Source organism: Chionomys nivalis, chromosome 19 (assembly GCF_950005125.1).
Source record: "Chionomys nivalis chromosome 19, mChiNiv1.1, whole genome shotgun sequence".
NCBI classification, from domain to species: Eukaryota; Metazoa; Chordata; class Mammalia; order Rodentia; family Cricetidae; genus Chionomys; species Chionomys nivalis.
Window position 1 is genome coordinate 43444630 of NC_080104.1, and position 19704 is coordinate 43464333.

Here is a 19704-nt window from a genome sequence, read left to right on the forward strand (position 1 = left end):
AGAGAAACCCTGTCTCGAAAAACAAAACAAAACAAAACAAAAAAAACAAAACAAAAAAAAAAAAACCAAAAAAAAAAAAAGGAAAACAAATATTGGGGAGGTGGGTGGAAGCCAGCTTGCGCTCGTGCTCCCTTTACACGTGGGGTGTGTGTGTGTGAGAGAGAGAGGAGGGGGTGAGGTTGATAATATTAGACTATTTCATGTAGCCCCCCCCCCCCACAGCCTCCTTACATATTTGAAGCTGGGTTTGAACTCCTGATTCTCCTGCCTCTACCTCCCAAGTGCTGTAATGACAGGCGTGTGCCACCACTGTCCATCTCTGGAGGCCAGCTTTTAAAAATAGTCGAGGACATGAGGTGGGACGTGGTGGCACGTGCCTTGAATCTGACATCAGGGAGGCAGAGACAGGCAGATCTTGAGTTGGAGATTGCTGGTCTACATAGCAAGTTCCAGTCAAGCTAGGAATGCCTAGTGATACCATGTCTCAAAAACAAAACAAAAATGACTAGGGGTATTGTCCAAAACTGCCTACAACCAAAACTGGTTCCTGGAACTGTGGTAAACAAGCTGCATGCAGCCGGGCGGTGGTGGCGCACGCCTTTAATCCCAGCACTCGGGAGGCAGAGGCAGGCGGATCTCTGTGAGTTCGAGACCAGCCTGGTCTACAAGAGCTAGTTCCAGGACAGGCTCCAAAACCACAGAGAAACCCTGTCTCGAAAAAAACCAAAAAAAAAAAAAAAAAAAAAAAAAAAAAAAACAAGCTGCATGCAATTGCTTGAAAAGAAGTACTCTGTGGCCGCAAGACCAGAAGGTTTCTGGGTCTCAGATTTCCTCTCCCTTCCTTCCTGTGTGCAGATGTTGCTGTCTTTTACCTCTCCTTTCCAACAACGACTGATTGTTTGAGTGGTCATCACCTAATTATTTACGAATGGCATTTAAAAAAACCCACATCTTGAGGACTTGTGGAAAGATTGTATCCATAGCTTGCAGTAGTATTGAGAACGTAATTATTTTCTTCTGCAGATTGAAAAAGCATCTCTTATTTCTGGCATTCAGGAGGCAGAGGCAGGTGGATCTATGTAAGTTCGAGGCCAGCCTATCTCAAAACACAAACCAAAACAAAACAATGACACCGCTTTATTCATAGTGGAACACCTGAGTTCCAGTTAGGTACCCTCTTTGGCGTGTGTGTGTGTGTATATGTATCAGGACAAAAGAAAGTTCTGTTGACTGGGCCTGGTGGCACACTCCTTTAATCCCAGTGCTTTAGGAAGGCAGCAGGTTGATATCTGTGAATTCAAGGCACACCTGGTCTACAGAGCAAATTCCAGAACAGCCAGAAATACACAGTGAGACCCCATCTCAAAAAAAAAAAAAAAAGTTTTTAGTTGGGCTTTGGTTTCAGAGTCCACAATGGCAGTGCAAAGGCTTAACTTCAGCAACAGCTGAGACCTTACATTCTGATCTTTAAACAGGAGGCATAGAAAGACACACTGGCAATGGTGGGAGTCTTTTGAATCCTCAAAGCCTCTACCCCCAGTGACCCACATCCTGTAACAAGGTCATGTTTCCTGAGCCTTCCCAAGCTGGGCGATGGTGGGCACGCCTTTAATCCCAGCACTCCGGAGGCAGAGGCAGGCGGATCTCTGTGAGTTCGAGACCAGCCTGGTCTACAAGAGCTAGTTCCAGGACAGGAACCAAAAGCTACGGAGAAACCCTGTCTCGAAAATTCAAAAAAAATTAAAAAAAAAAAAATCCTGAGCCTTCCCAAACAGTTCCAAGCAACTTAGGACCAAGTATTCAAGCATATGAGACTATAGGGGCTGTTCTCATTCAAACCGCTATTTGAACCCTGGCCACACTGTCCTAGGGCTTCCCAAAGGTGCCCTGTTTATTTTTCTGGGTCCTAGGTTGGGGTTAACATTGAGATCAGAGATCTAAACACCCATCAGAAAACTGTCCCGAAGATCTCTAAGGGGAACCTGGACATCCAGCAGGCTGCATAGGCGACCGAGGAGGTTATACTTGGCGGCTCTTGAGTACCAGATCCACGGAAAGAAAGGAACTGGTTGACTGAGGCTGGCTTTAAACTCCTGATTCTCCCAGTTCTGCTGCCTTGGCTTAGACCTGGGTTTATAGGTCATGTGCCGCTATGACCAGCACTTTGTGTATGGGGGTAAAGATTCTTTTTATTTATTTAAAAATTACATTTATCTCTCTATGTGTATGTGTGTGTGCGACAAGCCTAAGTTAAGGCTAAGCATTCATAATAATAAGTCTCTGTCTTGCCGGGCAGTGGTGGCGCACACCTTTAATCCCAGCACTCGGGAGGCAGAGGCAGGCGGATCTCTGTGAGTTCGAGACCAGCCTGGTCTACAAGAGCTAGTTCCAGGACAGGCTCCAAAACCACAGAGAAACCCTGTCTCGAAAAACCAAAAAAAAAAAAAAAAAAAAAAAAAAAGTCTCTGACTTCATTTGGGAACTGGTTGACAGCTCAAAGAAAATTCCAGCTCCAGTGACTGGCCATCCACCTTAGTTTTTGAAGCAGTCTTTCCCTGGAGCTCTCTGATTGGTTAGGGTGGTTGATCAGTGGGCTCCAGAGATCTGCCTGCTCCAGCCTGCCAGTGCTGGGGTTACAGTCAGATGCCACCATGCCCGGGTTTTAGATGGGTACCTGCGATCTGGACTCAGGCCCAGACCCGGGCTCTCATATTTGTGCAGTAGGTAGTGGTGGTAGTGTTTTGAAACAGGGTCTCATGCAGTCTAGGCTGGCTTCAAAGTTGATATGACCTGAGGCAGATATTCTGCGTCTGCCTTCCCAATATTGGTATTATGGGTGTGAACCCCATGCCTGACTGGTAGAAAAGTCTTCATAATATTTTGTATGTGATTAAATTAAACAGTTTTTCCTTTATTTTTATTTTATGTGTATGGGTGTTTTGCTTATATTTATGTTTTTTGTTTGTTTTTTTGTTTTCTCTGTAGTCTTTGGAGCCTGTCCTAGAACTAGCTCTTGTAGACCAGGCTGGCCTCAAACTCACAGAGATCCACCTGCCTCTGCCTCCCAAGTGCTGGGATTAAAGGTGTGTACCACAACTGCCTGGCTGCCTATATGTCTGTCTTAACCCCATATGCAGGGGCTGCCAGTGGATGCCAGAAGAGGGCATCCTGGTACTGGAGTTACAGATGGTTTGAGCTACCCTATAGGTGCCAGTAATCGAATTCAGGTCCTCTGGAAGAGTAAGCAGTGCTCTTAACTGCTGGATTATCTCTCAAGCTCCTAAGTTTTTTTTCTTTCTTTTGCTTTTCTTCCTTTCTTTCCTTCTTTTTCCTTTTCTAAGACAGAATTTCTCCGTGTACCTCTTGTCCTAGAACTTGTTTTGTAGACCAGGCTGGCCTCCAACTCAGAGAGATCCACCTGCCTCTGCCTCCCGAGTGCTGGGATTAAAGGTGTGTGCTACCACCACCTGGCTTTCTTTTCTTTTTTCCTTGAGACACAGTCTCTCTATGTAGCCATAGGTGTCCTGGAACTCATTATATAAACCAGGCTGGCATCCAACTCACAGATAACCTACTTGTCTCTGCTTCCCAAATGCTGGGATTAAAGGCATGGGCTATGCCCTGTTTCATTTTTTTTTTAAAGATATGATCTCACTCTGTAGTTTAAATTGGCATGGAAGTACATATCTACAGCAAAAGGAACTCACAGCAATTCTTTGTCACAACTTCCCAAAGGCTGGTTTATGTCACCATGTCCTCCACTTGATCATTTTAAAACCATCCTTATTGGTGGGCTGACATCTCAGGGATCTAGGTGACCTTCCTGTAAGCATGTCTCTGCTTCCATGCCTACCATGTGCCGGTGGGACAGTATAGGCACCAAATGCATACTTGCTGCATTGTAAATGGATGATTAATTTCATGGGCAAAGGTTGTTTTAACGAAGAATATATTTCTAGACGAAATCAGTTTCTTTCTTTCTTTCTTTCTTTCTTTCTTTCTTTCTTTCTTTCTTTCTTTCTTTCTTTCTTTCTTTCTTTCTTTCTTTTTTTCAATACAGGGTTTCTATGTGGCTTTGGAGCCTGTCCTGCAACTCACTCCCTCGCTCTGTAGACCAGGCTGGCCTCGAACTCACAGAGATCCACTTGCCTCTGCCTCCTGAGTGCTGGGATTAAAAGCGTGCACCACCACCGCCTGGCCAAGAAATCAGTTTCAAGTAGAACTTCCTGGTTGGGTATCTTGCCCTCTGCTCATCAGACATTGACTATATTGACTATTCCATTGCTGTGTACTCTTTTTTTTTTTTTGGTTTTTCGAGACAGGGTTTCTCTGTGGCTTTGGAGCCTGTCCTGGAACTAGCTCTGTAGACCAGGCTGGTCTCGAACTCACAGAGATCCTCCTGCCTCTGCCTCCCGAGTGCTGGGATTAAAGGCGTGCACCACCATCGCCCGGCTTGTTGTGTGTGTACTCTTAAAACTTGGTTTTAGGTTGCGGGAATTGGGGGTCAGTCATCTGTATAACCCTATTACCAAGCGTTCTCATTATGGGGACTAAACTGAACTATAGTGGGGTACTCACCAGACCTGTGATGATTTCCCTTTAGGAAAAGAGAATGTATCCAGATTCTTTCTGACCTTTCCATTTTTTTTAGGTATTGCTGGGTGCTGTGCCAAAACCACAGTTGCTCCTTTGGATCGAGTAAAGGTTTTATTACAAGCTCACAACCACCATTACAAACATTTAGGTGAGTTACAGATGCTGTCCTATTGTGGGTTTCTAGTGCTGGGATGAAGCACCATGACCAAAAACAAGTTGGGGAGGAGAGGGTTTATTTGACTTACTCCTCTAGATCACAGTTCTTCATTGAAGAAAGTCAGGAACTCAAACAGGGCAGGAAACTGGAGGCAGGAGCTGATGCAGAGGCTGTGGAGGAGCACTGCTTACTGGCTTGCTCCTTATAGCTTGCTCAGTCTACTTTTTCTTTTACTTTATATATATATATATTTAGTTAGTTAGTTAGTTATAGTTTTCCAAAACAGGGTTTCTCTGCGTAGCTTTGGAGTCTGTTCTGGAACTTACTCTGTAGACCAGGCTGGCCTTGAATTCACAGAGATCCGCCTGCTTCTGCCTCCCAAGTGCTGGGATTAAAGGCGTACGCCACCGCCTGGCCTTAGTGTACTTTCTTATAGAACCAAGGACAGTCTGCCCAGGGATGGCCCTCCTCCATCAATCACTGATTAAGAAAATGCCCTATACCCAGCACTCGGGAGGCAGAGGCAGGCGGATCTCTGTGAGTTCGAGACCAGCCTGGTCTACAAAAAGCTAGTTCCAGGACAGGCTCCAAAGCCACAGAGGAAACCCTGTCTCGAAAAACCAAAAAAAAAAAAAAAAAAAAAAAAAAAAAGAAAATGCCCTATAGACTTGTCTACAGCCCTATTTTATGGAGGCATTTTCTCAAGCGAGGTTCTCTCCCTCACATGACTCTAGCTTATGTCAAGTTGATGTAAAAACTAGGTAGGAGATAAGCTAAAGATGGAAAGGAATGAAGCATTGCCTACCTGTTTTCTTGTAGAGAGAGGAGTAAGAGAGTTGATGTCTGGGACAAGCTTTGAAGGGACTGCTCGCTACCCATCTTTTTAGACCATGTCTCCCGATGCAGCTCTGTCTGTTCTGTGTCTCAGCCACCCAAATGCTAGAGTATAGACTTGTGTCCCCATAACTGGTTTTCTTTTATCTATTTTATGTAATTAATTTTTTTTTTTCTTTTTGGTTTTTCTTTTTTTTTTTTTTTTTTTTTTTTTTTGGTTTTTCGAGACAGGGTTTCTCTGTGGCTTTGGAGCCTGTCCTGGAACTAGCTCTGTAGACCAGGCTGGTTTCGAACTCACAGAGATCCGCCTGTCTCTGCGTCCCGAGTGCTGGGATTAAAGGCGTGCACCACCACTGCCCTGCTAATTAATTTTTTAATATAAGATCTCACTGAAGCCTAGGCTAGCTTAGAATTCACTCTGTAGCAGAGGTTGACCTGTTTCATATCAGTCCTTCTGTCTCAGTCCTCTCAGTGCGGATGTCACTGGAGCAAACCACCATGCACAGCTTACTGTGCCTGATTACTGGATTAAAGTTTATCATAAGTATGTTTGTACAGGAAAACATAGTGTTACTGGGGTTTGATATTATGTGAAGTTTCATCTATCCACTGGGCATCTTGGCACATGCCCCAGTGGATTCTTTTTTTTTTTTATTATTATTATTTATTTATTATGTATACAACATTCTGCCTCCATGTATGTCCACATGCCAGAGGTGGGCACCAGATCTCATTACAGATGGTTGTGAGCCACCATGTGGTTGCTGGGACTTGAACTCAGGACCTCTGGAAGAGCAGCCAGTGCTCTTAACCACTGAGCCATCTCTCCAGCTGGCCCCAGTGGATTCTGATAATGGGTTAGTGATTCATGTTGCTGGAATCTAAAGATATCCATAGGTGGGGCAGAGTGAAGCCCTTTGTTTGTCGATATTCCCGAGGCAAACAACACCCTCGTGTTAAGCTGTTGCAAGACTTTTGTTTTGTTTTGTTTTGGTTTTTCAAAACAGAGTTTTACTGTTTGTCCCTGGATGTCCTGGACTGCAACTCTGTAGACCAGATTGGCCTTGAACTCAGAGATCCACCTGCCTCTACGTCCTGAGTTTTGGGACTAAAGGCTTGTGCCACTTCCTCCTGGCTATTTATTTATTTATTTATTTATTTATTTATTTATTTCGAGACAGGGTTTCTCTGTGGTTTTGGAGCCTGTCCTGGAACTAGCTCTTGTAGACCAGGCTGATCTCGAACTCACAGAGATCCACCTGCCTTTGCTTCCCGAGTGCTGGGATTAAAGGCGTGCACCACCACCGCTCGGCCTGGCTGGCTTTTTTAAAGTTTTTTGTTTGGTACTGATTATTGAAATTGTTGCCTCACACAAGTTAAACAAGAGCTCTGCCACTCAGCTCTGCCACAGTACTGAGTACCCAGAGATGCCTGTCCTGTTACTTCCTTGTTTGTTATTTCCTTATGGAAATAAACTTGTGCTTAGGCCAGCCTGAGAAGCCTTCTCTCATCATTTCAGATAGATCCTTATAGTCCTCAGTGCAACAGTATATTTATTACTGTTGCTAATCTTGTTAGGTGGTTCTGGCTCATTCAATATAATTTGCTATGACTTTGAATATAATTTTTTTAAGATTTATAGCTGTACTTAAAGTGGTAAGGGTTGAGCCGGGCCGTGGTGGCGCACGCCTTTAATCCCAGCACTCGGGAGGCAGAGGTAGGTGGATCTCTGGGAGTTCGAGGCCAGCCTGGTCTACAAGAGCTAGTTCCAGGCCAGGCACCAAAGCTACAGAGAAACCCTGTCTCGAAAAACCGAAAAAAAAAAAAGAAAAAAAAAAGTGGTAAGGGTTGTTTTTTGTTGGTTTATTCATTCATCTATCAATCTATCTATCTATCTATCTATCTATCTATCTATCTATCTATCTATCTATCTATCTATCCATCCATCCATCCATCCATCCATCCATCCATCCATCCATCCATCCATCCATCTACCTTTATTGCAGGGTCTTTTTACATAGCCTTGTCCTGAAACTCACTATGTAGATCATGCTGGCCTTGAACTCACAGAAATCCTGTACTGGAATTAAAGGTGTGTGCCACCATGTCCATCTCAGTGGTAAACCTTATATTTTATGTTAGTAACACTTATTTATATGACTTAGATAAATGATGCAGTTTAACTATGATATAGAAATTACCATTTCTGTTGTGGGCTGTAGAGATGGCTCAAAGGTTGGAAGCACTTTTTGTTCTTGTATAGACCTGGGTTCAGTTCTCAGCACCCACACAATGGTGTTAATGATCATTTATGGCTCCAGTTCCAGGGGATCTAATACCCTCTTTTGAGCTTTATGGGCACTTGTCGCTCATGTAATGCATACAGACATGTAGACAAAACAGTTGTATACATGAAATAAAATAAAGAAATTGAGCTGGAGAGATAATTCAACAGTTAAGAGCATTGGCTGATCATCCAGAGGACCCAGGTTCAATTCCCAGCACCCACATGACAGCTCACAACTATTTGTAACTCAAGTTCCAGGGGTTCTGACACCTTCACACAGACATATACACAAGCAACACACCAGTGCACATTTTAAAAAAAGCTTCATCATCAGTCTCTTAGAAATAAAAAAAAAATAAACTGTTAAAAAATAAATAAATTGCCACTTGTGGTCAGGCCTAATGGTACACACTAATAATCCCGGCACTTGAGAGGTGGAGGCAGAAGGATCAAGACTCAAGGTCCTTCCTGGCTGTGTAGTATGTTTGAGATCAGCCTGGGTTATAGGAGAATCTCTCTAAGAAAACAAAACAAAACACTCATGAAATTATATAATTCCTCAGCCGGGCGGTGGTGGCGCAAGCCTTTTATCCCAGCACTCGGGAGGCAGAGGCAGGCGGATCTCTGTGAGTTCGAGACCAGCCTGGTCTACAAGAGCTAGTTCCAGGACAGGCTCCAAAACCACAGAGAAACCCTGTCTTGAAAAACAAAAACAAAACAAAACAAAACAAAAAAAGATATAATTCCTCAACACAATTTCATTATGAGTGATGGCTTAGTAATGTCTGTCAGTGTTTTCTATGAAAATTTGAATTTAGATATGTTTATTGGAGGAGAGAGTATTGAGACGTACTGTTCTTCAGGTTGGCCTTGAGTATGCTATCTTCCTCCCTTACGTTGAGGTTACAGTTAGGAAAAAGAACGAAACAGGGTCCAGCTGGTGGTACGTGTCTTTAATCCTGTATTCAGAAGGCAGAGGCAGGCAGATCTCTGTAAACTACAGGCCAGCTGGAGTTATATGGTGAGACCCAGTCATAAAACAACACACACACAGATAACCACACACAACAACAACAACAACAAAAAGAAAACAAAAATGAGGGTCAGCAAGAGAGCACAGTGGGTCAGATGCTTATCATATAAGCCTATTGACTTGAGTTTGATCCCCAGAACCCATGTAAATATGGAAGGAGGGAACTGGCTCCTCAGAGTTGTCCTCTGGTCTCCACATATGCACTGTGACATGAACACACCAGTGTGCCACACATTCTCAAGCACATACACAATGGCAACAATACTAACAGAAAAAGGAGAACAACAACAACAACAAAAAAAACAGTTAAGAAAGCTTACAGATGTGAGCCACGTGCCTGGCTCGAAGTTATAGTTTTCAAGACTTTAATAGTGTTTTTCTTCTAAACTCTTTCCATAAATAGGGGTACTTTCTACACTGCGTGCCGTTCCCCAGAAAGAAGGATACCTTGGACTGTATAAAGGAAACGGTGCGATGATGATTCGGATCTTTCCCTATGGTGCAATCCAGTTCATGGCCTTTGAGCATTACAAAACGGTAGTTGGGTTTTTCTCTTTCATCTCTTTAAATATTATGTTTAATACCAGACATTTGTTCTCATTTGTGCGTGTGTGTGTCTGTGTGTGGGCGTGCACACATGCAAGTCAGAGACATGCTTGGAAGTCCTTCCATCATGTGGGCCCATGGTTTGGACTCAGGTTATCAGGCTTGGTGGCAAATGTCTTTACTAGTGAGCCATCTTGTAGGCCTTACATCCTTCATTGTTTTGAAACAGTATCTTCATGTAAAACACAGGCTGGGTTTGATGGTCATTTGCTTCTGCCGCCCACATCCAGGGATTCCAATGTCTGTTACTGTGCTCTGCATTGGAATTTTGTCTTGTGCTGGGGATTGCGGCTAGGACCTTGTGCCTGCTGCTGGTGGTGAAGCCTGGGTGTGGAGAATCAAGTGCAGGCCTTCACGCTTGTGTGCAATCACTTCCCAACTGAGCATCTTCTCATTTCCCGTTTGTTTTGAGAGGGGCCTAGACGGATCTCTGTGAGTTCGAGACCAGCCTGGTCTACACGAGCTAGTTCCAGGACAGGCTCCAAAACCACAGAGAAACCCTGTCTCGACAAACCAAAAAAAAAAAAAAAAAAAAAAAAGAGAGAGAGGGGTCTAGAATTTACTGTGTAGCCAGCGCTGGCTCTGAACTCCTGGTCTTCCCTCCTCTACCTTTCAAGTGCTGGAATTGTAAACATATACCACCATGCCCAGCTCAAAAGCATCTTTCAAAAAGGTATATATAGGGTGACTGCAGTGGCTCAGGGGATAAGGGTAGCTTTTGCCTAGCAACCTAAATTCAGTCCCAGGCATCCACTTAGTGAATAGTTGACTCCTTCCACTTGTCCCCTAAATTCGGTGAATATGCACAATCACTCACATATACACACACACACACACAAAAACTTACAGAAGTTCTGCCTGCCTCTGCTTCCTGAGTGCTGGGATTAAAAGGGTGTGCCAACACCACCCAACTAAAACTGATTTCCAGAAAATTAAAAAAGATTTATTTTTATTTCACGTGTCCAAGCGTTTTGTCTTTGTGTGTGCGTGCATGCGTGCGTGCGTTTGTGTGTGTGTGTGTACTGTAAATGTCTGGTGCCTATAGTAGCCAGAAGAGGGTGCTGTATTCCCCGGGACTGCAGTTATGGTCAGTTATGATCCACTTTGTGGGTAGTGGGAAGAGAATCCAAGTTGTCTGCGAGAGCAGCACATGCTCTTGACTTCTGAGCCATCTCGCTGGCTCTTCTAACTTTAACACATAAAATAGAATCTCATTTAATTCAGTGTATTTGGTTTCTAGTTCATTACTACAAAGCTGGGAGTTTCTGGTCATGTGCACAGATTAATGGCTGGATCCATGGCAGGTAAGATGAATAGAATAATTTATATTTGGTAAGTAAATTTTCTTCGTATTAAAGTGCTTAATTTTGGTGGTTAGAGAGATAACTAAGCAATTAAGAGTACTTGCTGCCATTTTTTTTTATTTTATTTTATTTTTATTTATTTATTTATTTTTTTTGGTTTTTCGAGACAGGGTTTCTCTGTGGTTTTGGAGCCTGTCCTGGAACTAGCTCTTGTAGACCAGGCTGGTCTCGAACTCACAGAGATCCGCCTGCCTCTGCCTCCCGAGTGCTGGGATTAAAGGCGTGCGCCACCACCGCCCGGCTTTATTTTATTTTATTTTTTTTGGTTTTTCGAGACAGGGTTTCTCTGTGGTTTTGGAGCCTGTCCTGGCTTCTTGCTGCCCTTTTAAAAAGTAGATTTAGCCGGGCGGTGGTGGCACACGCCTTTAATCCCAGCACTTGGGAGGCAGAAGCAGGTGGATCTCTGTGAGTTCGAGACCAGCCTGGTCTACAAGAGCTAGTTCCAGGACAGGCTCCAAAACCACAGAGAAACCCTGTCTCGAAAAACAAAACAAAACAAAAAAAAAAAAAAGGATAAAAAGTAGATTTATTCCAATATATTTATTCCTTTTTTTGACATACAGTCTCACTATGTAATCCTGGCTGGTCTGTATTTAAATATTTATTTTTAAATTTTATTTATTTCTAGTCTATGAGTATTGGTGTTTTGCCTGAATGTATGTCTATATGAAGGTTTCAATCCCCTGAACTGGAGTTACAGACAGTTGTGAGTTGCCATGTGGGTGCTGGGAATTGAACCTGGGTCCTCTGGAAGAGCTGCCAGTGCTCTTAACCACTGAACCATCTCCCCAGCCTCTTAAATATTTTTATTTGTGTGTGTGTATGTATGTGTGTGTATACCTGCCCATAGAAGCCAGAAGAGGATGTTGGATCCTTTGGAGCCAGAGTTATTGGCTGTATGGGCTGCTCAACATGTGTGCTGGGAACTGAACTGAGGTCTTCTGGAAGAGTAATATGTACTCTTAACCACCACACCGTCTCTCCAGCCCTATTTCTGCTCTCGCAGAGGACTAGAGTTAGGTCGGTTCCTAGCTTTCACTTCGGGTGGTTCACAGTTTCTGGTGACCCAGCTCCATGAGGATCTGATGCCTCTGACCTCCATGGGCATCTGCACTCTCTTGCACAATCCCACATTCAGGCAGACAGACAGACACTCAATTAAAAATAAGAAAAATTAATCTTTACTTAAAAAAATATTTTTTTTTAGCCAAGCAGTTGTGGAAGGCAAAGGCGGGTGGATCTCTGAGTTTGGGGCCAACCTGGTCTACAGAGTGAGTTCTAGGACAGCCAGGACTACACAGAAACACAGAGAAGCCCTGTCTTGAAAAGCAAAAAAACATTTATTGTTTAGGTAACAGAAGACTATTTAGTCTGTGGCTGTCTGATGGTTCTATTGTTCCCTGTTTAATTAATTACAGCTTATATTTTGTTCCTATTAAATATGAATTAATGTTCTGGTTAATTTATATTTAATAATTTATTATCTTTGTTTACCTTTAGTCATTTCAAATGTAACAATATGAATTTTATATTTTTCAAAGTAAAAAGTGGAATTTTTTTTTTTTGGTTTTTCGAGACAGGGTTTTTCTGTGGTTTTGGAGCCTGTCCTGGAACTAGCTCTTGTGGACCAGGCTGGTCTCGAACTCACAGAGATTCGCCTGCCTCTGCCTCCCGAGTGCTGGGATTAAAGGCGTGTGCCACCACCGCCCAGCAAAAGTGGATTTTTGAAATGATTGTTTCAGTGCATCTTATTTTAACCCTTGGCGGAGCCCATCCCCCCCATCCTACAATCACAATTCCTTACACACTGAACAAATGAAAAGCCACAGGCTGAGAGTCAAGGTCATGTGCTGAGGAAGGTCTTCTTGCCTCTGTCGGTTCCCAGGGAACTAAGGATGACAAGATAAAGGTGACAGAAAAAGAAGGGAATTGCTAGAACCTAGATGTGAAGTCACGGTCTTTTCTTGCCTGCAGTTCTGGGTGGCTGAGCAGACAGCACACTTCCTGGCAGCCAGGCTGACCACAGTTACTCATCCTCCCCTTGGCCATGGGTGAATCACTCAAGACTGCTGTAACTTACCGATTTGTTAAAGTGGAATCCACAGCTGTGTTCCCATATTGTCTCTCCTGTGCATGCTGCTTCTAGGGAACAGAAAAGAGATAGTGGGGCTGAGAAGACCTCAGTTTGTAGAGTGCTTGCCTAGCATGCAGGATCCCCTGGGTTTTATTCCCAGCGTCCCTTAAACAAGGCGAGGTTGTGTTTTCCTGTCACCCCAACAGTGGGAGGTAGAGACAGGAGGATCAGAAGTTCAGAGGCATCTTTGATTAAATAGTAATTTTGAGCCCAGCCTGGGCAACATGAGACCATGTCTTAAAAAAACAAAAGGTGCCAAGCAGTGGTGGCACACACCTTTAATCCCAGCTCTTGGGATGCAGAGGCAGGTGGATCTCTGTGAGTTTGCCTTAGTGTTGGGATTAAAGTGGCCTCCTGGCCTCAGACACAGACCTCTGCGCTCTACCAAGGCTGCAAACATTCCAGGCAAGTACTCGTCCCTGAACTGTGATTCCAGTCCGAGAGCTCTGTTTTCTGTGTGAAAATACAGTTCAGAAGGCTCCTGTGGGCCTGGAGTGTTAGAGAGATTTTTTTTCTTTCTTTTTCCTCTCTCTCTCTCTCTCTCTCTCTCTCTCTCTCTCTCTCTCTCTCTCTCTCTCTCTCTCTCGGTGGCTTTTTGAGCTAGGGTTTTTCTGTAGCCCTGGCTGGCCTCACACACACAGAAATGGACCTTCCTCTTCCTAGTGTGGGGTTAAAGATGTGTCTACAGTGCCCAGCAGAGTCTCAGCTGTCAGCTCTTCTTGCTCCCAGCTATCCACAAGTCTGTGTGGTTTCCTACAACTTAAGATCAAAGCCGTCTTCTACCCCGACACACTCTAGAACTGGACTCCTTACAGCATCTAAGAATGTCATTCTCGTTGTGGCTTAGTTTCTGTATCTTTAATGCAGTATAGTGCTCTTCTTTGTTACTGTGGCAGAATACTGGAGGCTGGGTGCTTTAGAAACACAAGAGATTTATTTAGCTCACACTTTCGTATGCTGGAAGCTGAAGAACGTGTGGTTCCATATGTGTGGCATCCGGTGAGGGACTTGGGAATAATGACATCCCAGTGTTATGAGAATGTATGTGTGCGAGCTATCACATTGGGAGACAGAAAACCAGAGGTCAGGAGGTTAGAAGACAGCTTGCTGGAGTAGACTCTCTTTTCCTGTCTCAGGTTGTCAGACTTGGCAGATAGTACCTTTACCCACCGAGTCATCTCACCACCCCAGTCTCCTCCTGGACACTCATAATTCTGCCTCAACCTCCTGTATGCGGGGACCAGAGGCGTGTACCCCCAAATCTTTTTGGTTTGTGCATGCAGTGAGTATGCTGACTAGGTCGAGAAGATAATGCTGAGTTCCTCAAGTCTTCCTAGTAGACTAATGCCATCATCGTCCAGTACTGTGAAAGTGTAGACAGGAGGACCTGAATCCCCTGCCTGCTGGGGCTGCACAGAGAATCTGAGGTAACTGAGGCCACAAAGCCTGACCCTGTCTCAAAAGAGGAAAGAAGAGGGATAGAGGGAATGAGAAAGTAGTGCATGGTGTGCTGGCTCATGCCTGTGATTCCAGCACTGTGATTCGGGGCAGAGGCAGGTGGATCGCCAAGAGCTAGTGGCCAACCTAGGCTACTGAGTGAGACCTTGTCTCCAAATACCAATTGAGAGAGAAATAATAGCACAATACAGTTGCCAGTTTTTCTTATGTTTGAGCATGTAGAGAGGGAAGCCTTACTTGCTTTGGATGACATGTTTAGTTCTCAATTTCTTTTTTTTTTTTTAATATTTATTTATTTATTATGTATACAATATTCTATCTGTGTGTATGCCTGCAGGCCAGAAGAGGGCACCAGACCTTATTACAGATGGTTGTGAGCCACCATGTGGTTGCTGGGAATAGAACTCAGGACCTTTTGAAGAGCAGGCAATGCTCTTAGCCACTGAGCCATCTCTCCAGCCCAGTTCTCAATTTCTTGACTCAAGAGGAAAAGAAGAGTTTTCCTGCCCACAACAACCAGAAGCACATTTCAGCTTAGCTGAAGCTCATTCCCCCTGGAAGGTGAAGAGGTCTCATTAGTGCATTGAAATCATATGTTCACGGGGAACTGAGATGTCAGGTGTGGGGCACACACCGTAAATCCTGGAATTTGGGAGTCAGAGGCAGGCAGATCTCTAATTTTGAGGCCAGCTTAGTCTACATTTCAGAGCTCCAGAACAGCCAGAGCTATATAATAGAGGGACCCTGTATTAAAAAAATACAAAAACATGCCGGGCGGTGGTGGCGCACGCCTTTAATCCCAGCACTCGGGAGGCAGAGGCAGGCGGATCTCTGTGAGTTCGAGACCAGCCTGGTCTACAGAGCTAGTTCCAGGACAGGCTCCAAAACCACAGAGAAACCCTGTCTCGAAAAACCAAAAAAAAAAAAAAAAAAAAATACAAAAACAAACAAACAAAAAACCATTGAGAGCTTACTATTGAAGTTCCCCAGACAAGAGGTTTTGCCAACACAGTGGTGCGTGCCTAGAATCCTAGCATTCTGAAGGCTGAGACATGAGGATCACTGAAGCTTGGTCGCCAGCCTGGATTATATAGCAAGATACTGTCAAAAAAGCAAAACATAATTGGGCAGTGGCGGTATACATTGTTAATTCCAGCATTTAGGAGGCAGAGGCAAGCAGATCTCCTCTGAGTTCGAAGCCAACCTGGTCTGCAGAGTGAGTTCCAGGACAGCCAGGGCTACACAGAGAAACCCTCTCTTTTTTTTTTTTTTTGTTTTTTTTTTGTTTTTTTTTTTTGGTTTTTCGAGACAGGGTTTCTCTGTGGTTTTGGAGCCTGTCCTGGAACTAGCTCTTGTAGACCAGGCTGGTCTCGAACTCACAGAGATTCACCTGCCTCTGCCTCCCGAGTGCTGGGATTAAAGGCGTGCGCCACCACCGCCAGGCGAGAAACCCTCTCTTGAGAAGTAAAACAAACAAACCAAACCAAAGAAAACAAAAGGCAAAAAATATACACAAAGCAAAAAGGTATTTTTCCTGCCTTACAAAATTTTAAATTATATGTGTATGTGGTGTGTCTGTGTATGTGTGTGTTTGTGGATCAGAGGAGAGCGTGTAGGAATTACTTTGTTTCTTTTTCCTGGAGATTGGGCTTGGGTTAGCAGGCTTGTTGGTAAATGCCTTTACCTGTTGAACTATCTCACTGGTCCTTTAATTTTTTGTTATTTAACATTTGGGGGTGTGTGTTCATGGGTGCGTGCACTCATGAGTACACATGTGAAGGTCCAGACTACTTTTTTTTTTTTTTTTTGGTTTTTCGAGACAGGGTTTCTCTGTGGTTTTGGAGCCTGTCCTGGAACTAGCTCTTGTAGACCAGGCTGGTCTCGAACTCACAGAGATCCGCCTGCCTCTGCCTCCCGAGTGCTGGGATTAAAGGCGTGCGCCACCACCGCCCGGCAGGTCCAGACTACTTTGGAAGTTGGTTCTCCTACCATGCTTTCTGGGGTTCTAACTCAGATGGCAGCTTGTGCTGCTGCAGGTTCTTTGACCTTCTGAGCCTCTCCCTGCCCTCTTGCCCCCTTTTGATTTCCTCTTATTTTGACGGACCTAGAATTTCATATGTAGACCAGGCTGGCCACAAACTCAAAGGTTCCCCTGCTTCCTTGAGTGCTGGGACTAAAGCCACCATGCCAGGCTTGTAGTCTAGGCTGGCCTCAAATTCATTGTGTATCTGAAAATGGAGATGACCTAGTTCCTGATTCCCAGCCTCCACCTCTCAAATACTAGCAGGTTCTATGACCAGCCTTTTGTTTTTTGTTTTGTTTGTTTGTTTGTTTTGTTTTTTCGAGACAGGGTTTCTCTGTAGCTTTGGAGCCTGTCCTGGAACTCCCTTTGTAGACCAGGCTGGCCTCGAACTCCCAGAGATCCGCCTGCCTCTGCCTCCCGAGTGCTGGGATTAAAGGCATGCGCCACCACCACCAGGCTTGTTTGTATGTTTTTTTTTTTTAATATTTTTATTTATTTATTATGTATACAATATTCTGTCTGTATGTCTGCAGGCCAGAAGAGGGCACCAGACCTCATTCCAGATGGTTGTGAGCCACCATGTGGTTGCCGGGAATTGAACTCAGGACCTTTGGAAGAGCAGGCAATGCTCTTAACTCCTGAGCCATCTCTCCAGCCCTTGTTTGTATGTTTTTGAGATAGAGTTTCTCTATAACTCTGGCTGTCCTGGAATTTGTTCTGTAAACCAGGCTGGCATGAAACTCTGAGATCCGCCTGGCTCTGCCTCCTGAGTGCTGGGATTGGCGTTACTTTGTAACCTTGGCTGCTTAGAATTTTCTAGGTAGGGATGCTCACCTCACTAGACCTGGATGGAGCTGGGTGATCCTTGGACTTCCCACAGGGCAGGGAACCCGGATTACTCTTAGGGATGATGAGGGAGGGGGACTGGATGGGGGAGGGGGAGGGAAATGGGAGGTGGTGGTGGGGAGAAGGCAGAAATCTTTAATAAATAAATAAATAAATTAAAAAAAAAAAAGAATTTTCTAGGTAGCTCATGCTGGCCTGGGATCTGTGGTAACTCTTTTGTCTCAGCTGCTGGAATGCAGGGTTGCTTGTGTCAGCCACAATACACAGCTGGCTATTCATATTTTTTCAAAGATTTATTTATTATGTATACAGTGTTCTGCCTGTATGTATGCCTATGGATCAGAAGAGGGCACCAGACCTCATTACAGATGGCTGCGAGCCACCACGTGGTTGCTGGGAATTGAACTCAGGACCTCTGTAGGAGTAGCTGGTGCTCTTAACCTCTGAGCCAGCTCTCCTTTTCTCTTGATGGTTTCCTTCTTTATTTCTCTTTTTATTCTCTCTCCTATCTCATGTTTTACGGCTTTTATGCCCCCACAGAATCTTCTAGGCAGTACAAGAGTCAGAACAGTTGCATTCTGTTTTTCAAGTGAATGATTTTGGGTAAACACACGTTTCTCATCTCCCTCACGTGACCAAACATTTTTTTTAAAGACTTATTTATTTACTATGTATACAGTATTCTGCCTGCACGTATGCCTGCAGGCTTGAAGAGGGCACCAGATCTCATTACAGATGGTTGTGAGCCATCATGTGGTTGCTGGGAATTAAACTCAGGACCTCTGGAAGAGCAGTCAGTGCTCTTAACCTCTGAGCCATCTCTCCAGCCCCATGATCAAACATTTTATGTATTACAGGTGAAAAACAAATCATCCCAAGAACCCACATGCATTGAAACCCAAGCAACTAACTGGTTATAGATTAACCATGTAGCAAGCAAGGTATTTTTTGTCAGGTCTTTTACAGGCAGACTGTATTTTGCAGTTACAAAGAAAGGGCCAATTACTTTATTACTTATCTTGAAAGGTAATCTTGTAAGAAATCTTAAACAAATCACAAACCTACACTTATATATGAAGAATAATCATTCAACTCTACTTAAATCTTTAGGGTGCATATCCATTCATTAATAGTTTTTTCGTCAGGAGATCGAGGACAGAAATGGGTATAAGGAATTAGCCATCACCTTTGGTCATCAGCCAATCCTAGCAAGGAGAGTAACAATTGGTCTGCTTCTTGTTCCCTGACTTTGAAGAGTTCCACATTCAGCTGTGGCGCACCACACCCGTCTACGCGCCACCTTACAGTTCGTGAACCGGGCAAGGGCTGGAGAGTGAAACACACAAAGAATCACAGACAGAGACATGGGTCATCCTTGAAACAGGAATGCCCCAAGAATGCCTCCTTTAGAGCCGGGCGGTGGTGGCGCACGCCTTTAATCCCAGCACTTGGGAGGCAGAGGCAGGCGGATCTCTGTGAGTTCGAGACCAGCCTGGTCTACAAGAGCTAGTTCCAGGACAGGCTCCAAAACCACAGAGAAACCCTGTCTCGAAAAACCAAAAAAAAAAAAAAAAAAAAAAAGAATGCCTCCTTTATTTTGTACCAGAACTGCTTATATAGAGATTCTTAACTGATAGCCATGCCCCAGCCAAACCCACCAGAAACTACTTCCCTGCCATCAGGAACTCTTGAGAGTCTCGTGCTCAGAGCAGCTGAAGGCACTCAGAGCAGGGGAAAACAAGTTGTTTACAAGAAATTCAGGATCTGGGGGTTCACTGCTCCCAACATTTCAACTATGTGCCTTTCTAAAACTTTAGACTGTCTTTTGAGGCTTTTCACCTCAAAGTTATTTAACAAAAACAACTTAGTCTAACTCTGTTATTTTCAAGGGTTTGTTTCAACTGTGATGCACTCTGAAACCTGTGAACACATCTCCTGACATTAATGTTAAAAGAATTTAAACTTAAGCCAGGCGATGGTGGCGCACGCCTTTAATCCCAGCACTCGGGAGGCAGAGGCAGGCGGATCTCTGTGAGTTCGAGACCAGCCTGGTCTACAAGAGCTAGTTCCAGGACAGGCTCCAAAACCACAGAGAAACCCTGTCTCGAAAAAACCAAAAAAAAATTAAACTTGGGCAACTGGGTCTCAGTTGTTAGTCATTACTTGAGCGACAATCCATGCAGCTCCTTAGGTGAGACTCACAGGCCTAGGCTGTGAAACATATCCTTGTATTTATTTTTATTCATCAAAACTCTGTATAAGCTATCATTATTATTATCAAATTGAACAGTACAGCTTGGGGGGGGTCATTTTCTTGACAATCCACAGGTAAAAATGCCCGATAGAACGGGATGTTTCCTTGAGAT

General features: G+C 44.2%; 1 protein-coding gene and 1 non-coding gene across 3 annotated transcripts in view; one reads left to right on the forward strand and one right to left on the reverse strand.

Annotated features, from left to right (window-relative positions):
* The window catches only part of Slc25a16 (solute carrier family 25 member 16), a 31103-nt gene that overhangs the window by 814 nt on the left and 10585 nt on the right, over positions 1-19704 (forward strand). For both annotated transcript variants that reach the window (XM_057751944.1, XM_057751945.1), the window contains exons 2-4: positions 4652-4744; positions 9311-9444; positions 10754-10817. In XM_057751944.1, coding sequence (XP_057607927.1) covers positions 4652-4744; positions 9311-9444; positions 10754-10817 — 291 coding nt within the window. The remainder of the gene's footprint in view (positions 1-4651; positions 4745-9310; positions 9445-10753; positions 10818-19704) is intronic.
* Positions 1955-2089, reverse strand: LOC130862487 (small nucleolar RNA SNORA70). Its single transcript, XR_009055655.1, has one exon. It is a non-coding gene; the product is annotated as a small nucleolar RNA SNORA70 (small nucleolar RNA).